The sequence below is a fragment of the Crocodylus siamensis genome, chromosome 4 (genome assembly GCF_052110815.1).
Source record: "Crocodylus siamensis isolate JL-2025a chromosome 4, ASM5211081v1, whole genome shotgun sequence".
NCBI classification, from domain to species: domain Eukaryota; kingdom Metazoa; phylum Chordata; order Crocodylia; family Crocodylidae; genus Crocodylus; species Crocodylus siamensis.
Genome location: NC_143398.1, coordinates 197,546,370 through 197,559,134, shown reverse-complemented (window position 1 = coordinate 197,559,134; position 12,765 = coordinate 197,546,370). Strand labels below are relative to the sequence as shown.

The window sequence follows — 12,765 nt, the reverse complement described above, 5'->3', positions numbered from 1 at the left end:
TCCTGGCTGCCTGCATGCTGCACTGCGGCTGCACACATGAACAGGGCGTTTATTGGCAACATTATCAGCCATTAAAAGCAGATTGCCAATAATATCATTTTCCTTATATCGGTACTGATATAATATGGGACCGATGTATCTGTACACTTCTACTTATGGTAGTTTCAATGACTGAAGCAATATGAAGTGAAATTGTATGCTATAGTTGAGATATGGAATGCCAATTTTATAGCACTTGGTAGGAAGTGGTGTTCCTTTTAGCCATCTTTGTTCTTTTCCTTCCTAGTTTTTTCCAGTGCTGCAGAGATCTAGAGATCTGTTTAAATTACAGTAGTCTACCTGGGTTACTTTCTAAGTTCTTACACCAGATGAGTCCTCCTATGAGTAGATTTGGGGCTTTTAAAGTTGTCCCATACTCTAGCACAGTAGTTTTTAACTTTTTTTTTTTAAATTTGTGGACCCCAAAGAATTTCAAATGGAAGTTCCAGACCTCTTTGAATTGTAAGTGTGTGTATTCACATACCTTTTTATTATAGTAGTCTTTCGCAGACTCCTTGGACATAGTATGCAGACCCTCAGGGGTCTGTGGCTCACAAGTTGAAAACCACTGCTTTAGCACTCTTGCTAGAATGAAGAGGAAGGAGAGGGCTGAAGATCTTGATACCCATGAGGGCAAACTCCCCAAAATCTAGTATCTCTGGCATTTTTCAGAGCCCTGCCAACCACTTATAAAGGCTGAGCCATATGGGGCCAAGATCCCCATGAGACTTCTTGCTAATCCACAGTGTAGTGTGCAGGGACAATTGCTAGATACCTTCCATTCCCTAAAGACCACTTTGGCCTGGGAGACAGGCAAAGGTTCATGGTTCAATGATGTTCTCCTTTTTGCCACTACCAGAGGAAGGAGTAGATGCTTCATGAATGGTGTCACATTTGGGGAAGGAAACTTAGAAAAGACAAAGAGCTAGTAATAACATTTTTCCCCCCGCAAGACGGGAAAGAGAAATGGAAAAAAAAATGGTGGCTATTCACAAGATGGATACTTTTGGAGTAAGAGTTTCTACTTTGTGTGATTTTAAAAAGAATCCACACATCACAAAAAGCAATTTTTTTGAGAAATATTTATGCTGTTTTTTTGTGATGTGAATGTGGCGAGAAATTAAGGCAATAATTACATGTGATCACATCATTTTGGTTTTAAAGTCTCTACATAAACTTATTACAGCTAACTTGTATGCTTTTTAATGTTCTTAACAGACCAGCTATTACGAACAGCCAGTCAGCATTCTGATAGTAGTGGTTTTGCTGAAGATCCTTCTACAGATTGTTTTTTACTTAATCCCCTTCAGGTAAGTTTCCTGTATTGTGGTGGAAATGGTGGTTGGTTATTGTGATATTGTAGCAGTGCCTTTTGTTTTGATTCACACTTGACAATTAACCTGGATCCTGATAAGATTTTTCCATTGCAGGACTGGATCTGTCCAGTCTCCCTTTTGACCTTTGCATTAAAGTTTTAAAACTTTCAAACTGGATGATCTTATCAAACGGAATGATCTGGGCCCTGGAATAAGCTTTAAGTTCAGTATTTTCTGTTCACTGATTTTTGGTAAATCTGTTCTCACTGGCAGAGCCTTTAGAATTTCTGTTCATTCCCTTTTAAGAATTTTCAAAGTGCTAAGCTTTGAAATAAGATGAAAATATTTTTGGGGGGAGTTAATTGTTTATCAATAATTCAGTTTTTATTTGTTTGTTTCTCAGTCAAATTTTCTTTGCATATTTTTTGCTTTACCTTAGGGCTTGAATTATTGACAAAAAGTAAAAATAAATTTATATTAACATACTCATGGTTAAATTAGCCAGTATGAATTAGTTTAAACCCCCAGCGCTGGGCTGCCTTTCTTCAGGCTCAGTCAACTATTGCCTATAATATTGCTCCTGGAATTTACAAAAATAATAACTTTAGGCCAAGTCTTACTTTTCTTGAGGGAGGGAGGCAGATGTCTGTATCTTTTTAGTCAGTAATTTCTCAGTGACTTTTGATGACCAAATACCAGTCTGTAAGTTATGATACTGCTATTCCTTGCATTTAGTGTTTGGTAGCTTTCCTCTTCCGTTGCCAAAGTGTAGAGAAATATGTGCATTATCTAGTTTGTATCCCTGTGAGCTACTAAAACAGCTTTAGATGTATATACAATACTTGGACTAGAGATTTTGATGGCCACTCGTATAGCTGGAATCCAGCCTCCACTGCAGTTTTTTTAATATTTTTTTTTTCAATTTGCCACATGGAAGGTATCCTAACAATGATGTTCTGTAACAAAATTAAAGCTTGAGAAACTGATTCTACTCGGGACTATTAGCAGTGAATCTAAACTAGAGTTAATGCTTTTGTGACAAGAGAATGAGTCTAAGAATAAAATCACTCCCCTGCGCTCTTTATAAACTGATGACAAAACCTGGTGATGGTCTCTTCTACACTGCTAAATCAAACTAAGTTGCAACTAATTTCTTTCTCTCAGTGGCCTGGATAGTTTCTGTTAGTGAAAGTTGTGTGTAACATAGAATGCTGCATTTTTCTGCTTTTTGTGTTGCTTGTCTGAATGGATGGATTGAGAGAGAGCTTACAGTGAACAAGACAATTCTGTGTTGTGCTCTGGAAGCCTTAGACTCTCTGCTCTTGCTTTCATTGTCTTTACTCCAACTAAAAACTGTCCAATTTAGAAAAAGATGGGTGACTTGTAAGAGTAAAGGGAAAATGAAAACTTGGTAGTTCAGGGAGTGGACTTGAAAAAAGTGTAAAAGAATATATAGATTATGTTTGTTGTTTCCCAAAAGTATGGCAAGTTAGTGCCATCTACTGTTAAATGATTTAACCAACATACTATTACATTATTCAGAAATACAAGATAGAAGTAGTTATCTATGTTAGTTTGAAGTAAGGCAGAAGGTAGAGTAGTTTTGTACCTTTTATAGACTAACCAAATCAGAAATGTATAGCACAAGCTTTTGTAAGTAGAAGTTTAATTCACAACATGCTATGAAGGGATTGCAGGAAGCAGAGCTTCTAAAGAGAAAATGTGATTAGAATATAAAGGGTAGAGAAGAGAGGAGGAAAAAGAGGGGGCAGTGCTGAGAGATGTGATGTGAGGAGGGAAAAGAAAAAGCAGTTAAGCTAAGAAATACAAGAGCATACTGAGAAATGGGAGATGTGTATGTACTTGTCCCCCAGAACCATTGTCCTAATGTAGAAGATTTCTCCATCCAACAGTTCTAAGAATTGTCGTAGATGACTTGTGAGTAAATAAGGTCATACTAGATGGATACAAAGATCCACAAATGTGAATTTTAAATTGGTTGACATGAGGTATTTCACCAGAATTTTAACATTTTCGGAAATGCAAAAACTCTGGGCAAATTTACTTTCCTTGGCTTGAACAACATTCCCCTTTTTCAGCCTTCCGTACTTATCTAGTGGAGATTTGTGCAATACAAGATGAATACTTTTGAACATGAAGCTCAAGGCTGCAAATTCTTTTCAGGGCAAATGACAAGTGGAATTAGTGCTTGACATATTTCATAAATAATCTAGCAGTAGTGAACTAATGGATATAATCTTTACAGTGGTCTATAGCTATAGAAATTGGAGACAGGAAAAGTTTGCTGCTGCCTTCCCTCCTCCCCCCCCCCCCCCCCCCCCCCCGGATTTGTTCTTTATGATACATTTTCCTAGTGCCTTTCCCAGTTTCTCTTTTTAAGTGGACCAGCCAGTGGGGTTCTTCGTAGGAACCATTCCACATTCTAATAAATCTCAGTCTCAGAGTAGCTCTGAAAGCTACCATTATTTGTTTGAATTATCATATTCATTTCGGTACCCTATTAAATATTAGAAGCTACTGTCATATCCAGGTATTATCCAGGTACATAAGAAAACATATGATTTGCCACAATGTAGTTTTAAAACAAGACTCAAAAGTGGGAATGGTGAACAGTGGAAGGGGAGAGGGAAAGATGTTGATTGTTACAGCAATGTATTAAAGTAGTTACATAGGTTCTGCATTGTGTAACATAATTGTATGCTGTATGTGCAGTTGTAAAATACAGGTTTAGCCTAAATTTTCCTATAACTCCTACTTGCACTAAATAATTCCTCTCGCTCCATGATGAATGCCCCCTTTCTTTCTTTTTTCTTAGATATTTCAAAGACAATTATCATCTGTATGTATCAGATTGAATACAAAATCCGATTCAAGTGTTATCTAGTTTTTCCAACCTGCTTACTTTTTGTTCATTCCTAACCTAAATATCTATATCTACTTTAGTCTTTAAGACAGTCCCTGAAGTCCCACAATCACGTTGCTGTTCCACTTTCTGGTCTGCCTCCATTTTTCTTTTCTTTTTGCCAGTAACAGGTCAAGGAGTGAAAGTACTGTTAGAACTGTATAGAAATGCTCCTTGCTAACTTGTTCTGTAACATGCTACAATTGTATTTTAAAGCCATGTTTCAATGAGCTTTTGGTGCTGTATCTCCATGCATGATCCCATTTAATTTACTCTCCACTAGAGCATCTGACTTTCTACTATTTACATAGCTTATACTCAGGTTTCTCACTTATCTCATGTACCTGTAATCTCAGGTGCTTTTCTCCCAGAAATATGGACTTTTCTTGCTGTTTGTCTTAATAAAAGTTAAGGTAAAAATAAGGCTTTCATTAAGGTAAAAATAACTATTTGTTTTCATCCTTTCACTGATTCTCTCTTATCTCCAATTTGTTTACTGCAGGTTCATGACTCTTTGCAGGCTATGGGAAGTAGTGCTGACAGTTGTGACAGTGAGACAACAGTAACATCGCACAGTGAGGAGCTTAGGACACCAGTAGCCAAAGAACTGCACAATTTCAATGAGTTAGAGGAGGAGGAGGAGGAAGAGGAGGATGAAAAGCTTCTCCCTGAAATGGAGGGACAAAAGTTGGAGGTACCTTCTGAAAACAGAACAAAAAGTGATGAAGCAAACCTTGAACGTGAAACTAATCAGAACCAAAGAAGAGAGAGAAATGTGTCTTGTACATCAGATTCTGCTCAAAGAGGTCTCAGTATAGAAAGTGAAGAGATTTCTACTGAACAAAAGGAATATGAGGTTCTAGAAGAAGATAGTGATGAGAGTGATCTGGAAAAAAGCAGTGAACATGAATTTCCACAGTACAAAACTCACCATATTCTTAAATCAATGGCATCTATTGAAAGCACCAGTTCATCCCCTTCTTCTGTGGATAGGGTTCATGTTGCTTTGCAAAGAGCCCAGATGAAGATCAGCAGCACATCTGGTTCCAGAGTTGGGCGCACCCTGCTCAAGTCAAAAGACCTGCTCTTGAAGCAAAGGCACCGGGTTGCTGAATCAGGTTATCCTCTTAGGCGATCCCAGTCTCTTCCAGCTGCATTACTGAATCCAGTGAAAGTAGTTTCCTCAGTAAATGTCCGGCTGTCTCCAGGAAAAGAGACTTTGTGCAGCCCTCCTTCCTTCACCTATAAGTACACACCTGAGGAGGAAGAGGAGGACCTGATGACTGAGGACAAGCAGTTGGTGAACAAAATGAAAGACAATCCACCTCCATGTAAATCCACATTTCATGTTGCCCCTTCATCCATGAAAATGGAAACTACCCAAAGTGGGCTGACCAGGTTGGTGGATGAATCTAGTCACAGTAGACTACAGAGTTGCCCATTGCACATACCTGCACACATGTCTCAGTCAACGTGTTCTCTCCACTCTCTTCATTCTGATTGGCAAGACAGGCCTCTATGTGAACATATGAGAACACTCAGCACACACAGTGTCCCAAGTATCTCGGGATCTTCTTGCAGTGCATTAGCTTCTCCTTTTGGTTGCCCTTATTCTCCAAGGCATGCTGGATACTGTCCTCGGCCACATGCCATTAATCCACCCTCTACTGTTGAAATGCAGCTACGCCGAGTCTTGCATGATATCAGAAACTCTCTCCAGAATCTCTCTCAGGTAAGAGGAAACCAAATTCAGAGCTGTGGGGGAACAAAGAGATTTTTGTTGCAGCCAATGTGAAATGTTAATCCATTCTTAAATGTGCCCATAATGTTACTTGTGTTGTTGAGTAAAGTGTGTTTTTAGGATAAGATAAACAAAAAATATGACATTTTATGCACGTTAATTTGTTGTTAATCATGAGCTTCGATATAGAAAGTAGCATTATGTTATCTTTCCACCCACCCTTTGATTTTTGCCTTTACCAGCTTACCTCAAGAAACTTGACCCTGTGCTGATTGCACTTTCTAGATGTTCTTGGGGAGGGAAGTCTGAAAACTGTGCTTGTTCATCTTCAATTTGCTCAGCTTATTGTTATTGATTTCTGAAGCTGCCTGTCCTTACCCTCATGGATCTCTGTAACTCCCTTCTTGCCTTCAGTTTAACCATCTTTTTATTTAGTTATTTTTGTTCCCTACTCCTCAGCTCTGTTAACAATACCAGCTTCAGTGACTCCATTAGTCCATGTCCCTTCCACACACATCTCTACACTTTTTTTCATGCTGCCCTTGTGTCTGCACTGTTACCTTCATTAGCTGACCCTGAAAACCCATTATTTTCTTAGTCTTTTCGCCTGTGGAGACCTTCTGCCAGAACACACCGCATAGAAGATGCCCAGCAACCTCCATGCTGTGTCCAGAATCACTGCTGTGGCCACACCTTTCCCACTTGTTTCTGTTCCTCGTGTGCCAACTCCTGGAGCAGAAGCAATGTAGTTGCCTCAAAGCTGAGCTGAGCATGTGTTGAGCATGTGTCAGCGAGCTTGCCTCAGACCAAACCTACAAGCAGTGAGGGATTTGTGTTCATGAACACTTTAAGGTGACTACATTGCCTCCTTCTCAGAAATTGGCACATGGTGAGTGGGAGCATACAAGCAGAGTGTTTTTCAAGGTGGCATTTGGGGCATAGCACGGTGGAAGTGTATGTGTGGCCTGAGACAGTGACCTTGTTAACATTTTAAAACCCACTCTTTATTAAGTCTTGTGTTTTATCTCTTGCTCTTTAGTAACCTGATCTTATCTAAATCCTTCCTCTGCCACCATCTCTGTCTTGCCATCCTTTTAAATGGGTAATTTCATATTGTTGAATTTAAGCCCCAGTCACGCAAGCTGCTTTCAAGTAGGCACAGGGTCCTGTATGTGCACATACAGAGCAGTTGCAAGATCAACTTGTTGGAAACCTAGCTCCCTAATGTGAAGTGTGTGGGAGGACCCTTATGTCTATGTGAAACCCTAGTGATTTTACTAAGTTTACCCAGGGACAGGCATCTACCTCCATATGTCATGTTGCAGGACTTGGATAGGGATGCTGATTTGTCTGTTCATAGGAGATGACTAGGATTTATATGGGTACTAGTAGAAATAATGAAGTTAGTGATCCTTTCCTGGTATCCCATTCCTTGAATTGTTGCTTGTCAAACTTTACAGATCAGTTCTGCAAATACTTTTGGGTATTTGGGCATGTCTACATAGCACAATGTGGTGCTGTGTAGTACAGAGGTATCTCAGCTAGATATGAATGAGCTGGGTTGGATTCCAGGTGCAGGTTAGCTACATTGGTGTGGGGCTCTACCCAGGATCTCAGACTGTTCAGTTAGTTCGGTATTTCTAATTCCACTGAAGCGGGCAGGGTAAACATCCTTTGAAGTCCAGAGGACTGTTCAGAATTGTAGCCATTTTGCCTAGGAGTGAATGTTAACAAAACTAACTTTTCTACATTGAGGAAGTTTAGGGATACTGCTCATTGGAATTCCACTGTAATATAGACAACGATCTGATGGTGTATAATAAACTAACTATATGAACTTAACTTGCTGAAGAGACAGCTTCTGCAGCCTGTATGATACTGGTGTGAATACAAGTCATCTGATAGAAATGAGTACTAATAAGAATTTAGTTATAAAGTATCTTAGTGTAAATAGGGCAGCTATCCTGCAGCAAGCATAACTCGGCTAAGCCTGTTTTTTCACTTATTAGCCATTCTTAGATGTTTCTATGAAGGGCTTCTCTTTGTCCTATATGCTTTTACCTGCCATTTTTATTCTTCAGTTGACATTATTCTTTGTTATATCATGGTCACTTGTTCTAGAAACAACCAATGTGTTCCAAACACAAGATTGGTGTGTTTAGAGGAGTAATGCAAATGAGCAGAAGGGGAAAAATGAGAGAAAAAATAACTTTAAAATTATTGTACTTAAACTAAGTTCCTCTTGAAATGAAATGTATTCAGAGTTTCCATGACGTGTCATTGGTTCCTTGAACTCTTTTGAAATTACATGAACAAACCATGTTTTACTTATGTTTTAAAGGAATAAAATTTTCTCCCATCTCTGCAATTTGTAGCTGTGACATGTGGGAATACATAATACTTCCTGTATATAGTGCTTTGTCCCTTGATGCAGCATACAAAAAGAAATTCCTCAAGAATCTTGTTTTCTGTCTATTAGAGCAAGATCTTCTGATGCAGGCATTATAAAGAGGGAAATTTGAACAAAGATCAATTTCATCATGATACAGAAACTGTACCAGTTTTGGTCTTTTAAAATGAGGGTGCAAAGCAGATTTACAGGTTGCTGTTGCTTGTATTTTAATATTACATTAGTAGGGCAACCGAAACTGCTACGTTTTCAAAGACATTATGCAAGTGGGTGAATCGAAACACCCTTTCGTCACATATCCTGTATCGCAACAACTTCTAAATGTTGTGGGGGGGGTTTTGGTTTGTTTTGTTTTGTACTTATGTCTCAACTTCTGATTCAATGCTTTTATATTACAGAGCCTTGACTGTGCAACAAAGCATGTTTTAGTTATAGCTTGGCATTATTCTATTGTGCTGAGGTCCCTCTTCACACCAGAAGAGCCCCTTGTTCCGGTAGCAGAATACATTTTGTCAGAAAGGAAGCATTTGCCTGTTGCTGCAAGGTTTAGTTTACTTCTCAGTGCAGCTTCCCTTCTGCATTAGGGTTTTGAGCTGCTGCTTGTCACTGTGGCATCTTGAGAGGGCTGATTTATTAACATGGTCCTACTGGCATTTTCATTTCAAATACTTTCCCTTTTCCTAGTACCCTGCAATGAGAGGTCACGATCTTGCTGCTGCCACCTCTTACAGTACTCAGAGATCATCTATTCTACCTCTTTATGAAGTAAGTATTATTTATACTTATATGTATTTATAAACACCAAGTAACAATTTAGTAATGCCCTAAATGTGCTGTTTACCCTATAAACAGGCCCTGTTCTGAAGAGCCAACTTCAAAAAAAAAAAAAAAAAAAAGATGAATAGTTTCCCATCAGCAATGGGCAGTATCTTCATGTGAATTTTTGCAGGATAACACCCTGAATATTAATCACAAATCTCTTAATGATTCTTTACTGGTTGCTGCCTTGAGTCCCAATTTCTGTTCCCTTCATGCTGCCATTGGGATGTGACTTTGTGAAAGTCAGTGAGGCCCTGCAAGTGCCTGTGTAGGAGCACTTCTGCTGTAGGGTCTACCCATTTACCTGTGCATTTAACACTTTCTTGTCCATATCTCTTTAGAATACTTTCCAGGAACTACAGGTAGTGAGACGCAGTCTGAACTTGTTTAGAACTCAAATGATGGATTTGGAATTGACTATGTTACGTCAGCAAACAACAGTATATCAGCACATGACTGAAGAAGAAAGGTAAAATTATTGTGACTGTTGATGTTTAGAGAAAGAGAATACTGTATTAGGTAAATACAAGACAAGGTTCTACCTTCCCTAATCAGTGGTGGGGAGGGGGAAGCTCTTTGTCTTACAAGAAAATGTTATTAAATCCATTGTCTGTCATTAAACTGTTGCCAAAAGCTGCATGTGCTCAGTAATGAAAACCACCTATGAAGTTGAGAAAACACAGCCAATACTCAGCATGACTATAAAACATATAGTACATATTGGGCAAACAAACTGATGGGACCGTGTGTGTGTGTCCCTTAAAAAGCAAAAAACAAAACAAAAAAACAGGCAGGTGTTTCTTCTGCAGGGAACTGGCCCTGGGCCTGGACCTCCAAGTTGACACCAGGAGGGCCAGATTCAGCCTTGACATCCCCTTTTCTTGGGTGCCAAAAAGGCCGAGTTGGTGCCAAAAAGGCCGAGTTGCTGATGGGAACCTACCACAAGAATAGGTTAGTGCAGCCCATCTGGATAAGATGTATTGTAGTGTGAAATGTGCTCAGTCTCCTTCAGAGCTGACTCTCTTTTTAAAGTCATGGTGAACCACTGTTTTGAATTTAGACTTCCTCTTCACAACCACAGCTGAGTAGTGGTACACATTTTCTAGTGATTCCTATTTCTTCACCAGTCTTAAATGTCTAGTAAACACCACCAAGTGGGCCCTAAACTGTGCACCCAGAATCCCTCTATCACCCTTTTCTCAGCCTGTTGCATATAATTGGTGTGGCCCCACCCTTCATGAGGCAGAACCAGACCAGGTTTCCCGGCACCTCACCTGCATATATATTTTTTAAGAATCCCAGGGCTCGCAAGCAGAACACACAGTTCCTGTCATAAGTGGAGGGACTAATTACCACATGGGTCCTTTGTGGGAGGTATCTGAAGTGCACACAAATACAAGAAGCACTGGGCAATAGTCACCATGGTTTTAAATACTGTTGACTCTGCTGAGGCCTGGACCAATGAACTATATGGACAGATGATGTGTATAGTTTCTATTATATATAAGTAGGTACAAAAGTGCTGCTTAAGAGTGTGTTTATGGAATACCTGTGCTAAAACTTGCAGCAGTTTCAAAAAAGGTAAAATCCATCCATTCTAGATGAAATAAATTACTACAAGCATGTTTATTTCAGTCATTGTTTTCAGATTTGCCTCTTACTTCCATGTGTGCAGGGAGACGAGGGTATGACAGTAAGGAAGGGGCTGCAAAAAAAAAGGGGGGCAAGGGCAAAGGGGCCACTTGACCTCCCCCTCCCCCAGATTTATTTCCCTGCTGTAACAGTGGATGGGGGACAAATTCAAGGCAAACCTCCAATAATTAGATTCTGTTCCTGGAAAACTTAAAACCTATTGATACATTTTCCATGTATAAAATCTAATTATTGGGGGATCATCTTATATTCAGGGCCATCTTATATTTGGGTAAATATGGTACTTCCTTATTTGCTGCTGTGAAAATTATAAGGTGATGCTCCTTCTTCCACTCAAGTCAAAGGCAAAACACCCATTGACCTCAGTGTGAGTAAGCCGAGGTCTGAACTCTTATCAAACTATCTAATGTCTTCCCACCCCAGTTCGGTGATACTTTTCTCCTTATGGCTTTATGCTCATCCATCTTTTCCTCCAGCAAAACTTTTGCCATGAACGTTTTTATAGTTGTGGGTTTTAACAATTTTTTTTTTTTATCAGAGGCCACTTGCAAATTTCTTCTTCTCTTACATTAAATATTTCTATCACAGATCTCTTTCTGTTATTTATAAATTTATATAAAAAATTGAAAGCATTCAGATGCTGCTTCAACCCACAGTTGCCACTAATAGTTTAAAACACTCAGTAATCTGCCTGTATTGTTGTTGCCACCAGTGCTGTGAAGAATCATGCAGAAGAAAAGCACTTAGATTGTTTATTGCCATTGATTTTGTTATTGCTGATTGAACAAAAACAACATGAATAACATAACAATAAATATAGATGTGTCTAAACTCCAAATGCTTGAATATATTGAATGTAATTGGAAACTCATTGGAAGATTTTCCTTGTTTGGCACTGGATGTTAGTTTTCCCATTGAAGTGATAGGTTTTTCTCTCAAAACAGAACTCCATTTTTCTGAAGTGATGAGAATCCTTTGTTCCCTTTTCCTTCACTACTGCTCAGGATGCAGGAGGTTTCCTGTGAAAGAGAAGCAAGCAGAACCTTCCGTGCCAACTGCATCTAACTCGCAGTGCTTCAGAGGACGTGATGGACTATGCCTCTTTGCTAACGGAATGTTGTTTCTTTTGTAATTCACTTGCCTTTAGATATGAAGCCGATCAACTCCAGAGTTTAAGAAAATCTGTCCGCATGGAGCTGCAGGAGCTAGAAACACAGTTAGAGGAGCGTCTGCTTGCTCTGGAGGAACAGCTTAGAACTTTACACATGTCTTCGCCTTACCGATCTCAGCCACTCATGGTGTGTGTTGTTTTGGAAGTTACTATATTTATGATATCTCTTAGCAGCATATTTCTTGAATTACGTGCTAAAGTAAACCTAATGTATCTGTTATGTAGATGCCAACTTTGAAATTAAGACTCCAATTAAAGATCTTCCAAACATTCTTATTGATGTGTTTGGACTCTGATCTGTAGAATTTGGGTGACAAGTCTTCTGTAGATCAGGAGTGACATTTTGTTGTTTTCATTGGTTGTTCAACTACATGCGATTCCAGGATTTTTCTCAGGATTTTAGCTCGGAGATGTCAGAGCTCTATACCTCTTCCAGTATTTTCTTCCTTTTTTAAAATCATTTTATTCCCACCCAAGGAGTCTACCAAGATTCCAAAGCAATGACTATGAATTATCACTGCAAGCCCAGGCTATAATGTTATTCTGTCTGGAGTTCCTCTGCTCTTTTTACTAGTCAAAGGAGGTAGCTGTAGAGGGAACCCAAGGTGTTTCTGTCTGAAAGAGCTAGATTGTGCTGCCTCCACAGTGCTTACCCATCCCATGTGCAAATGATTGGACATCTTTGTCTTTGCT

The 12,765-nt window shown here is 39.3% G+C and overlaps 1 protein-coding gene across 5 annotated transcripts in view; it reads left to right on the top strand.

The window, feature by feature from the left end:
- Positions 1 to 12,765, top strand: part of ITPRID2 (ITPR interacting domain containing 2) — a 61,602-nt gene that overhangs the window by 33,800 nt on the left and 15,037 nt on the right. For all 5 annotated transcript variants that reach the window (XM_090045296.1, XM_090045295.1, XM_090045298.1 and 2 more), the window contains 5 exons: positions 1,258 to 1,349; positions 4,781 to 6,010; positions 9,114 to 9,194; positions 9,590 to 9,717; positions 12,049 to 12,199. In XM_090045296.1, coding sequence (XP_089901422.1) covers positions 1,258 to 1,349; positions 4,781 to 6,010; positions 9,114 to 9,194; positions 9,590 to 9,717; positions 12,049 to 12,199 — 1,682 coding nt within the window. The remainder of the gene's footprint in view (positions 1 to 1,257; positions 1,350 to 4,780; positions 6,011 to 9,113; positions 9,195 to 9,589; positions 9,718 to 12,048; positions 12,200 to 12,765) is intronic.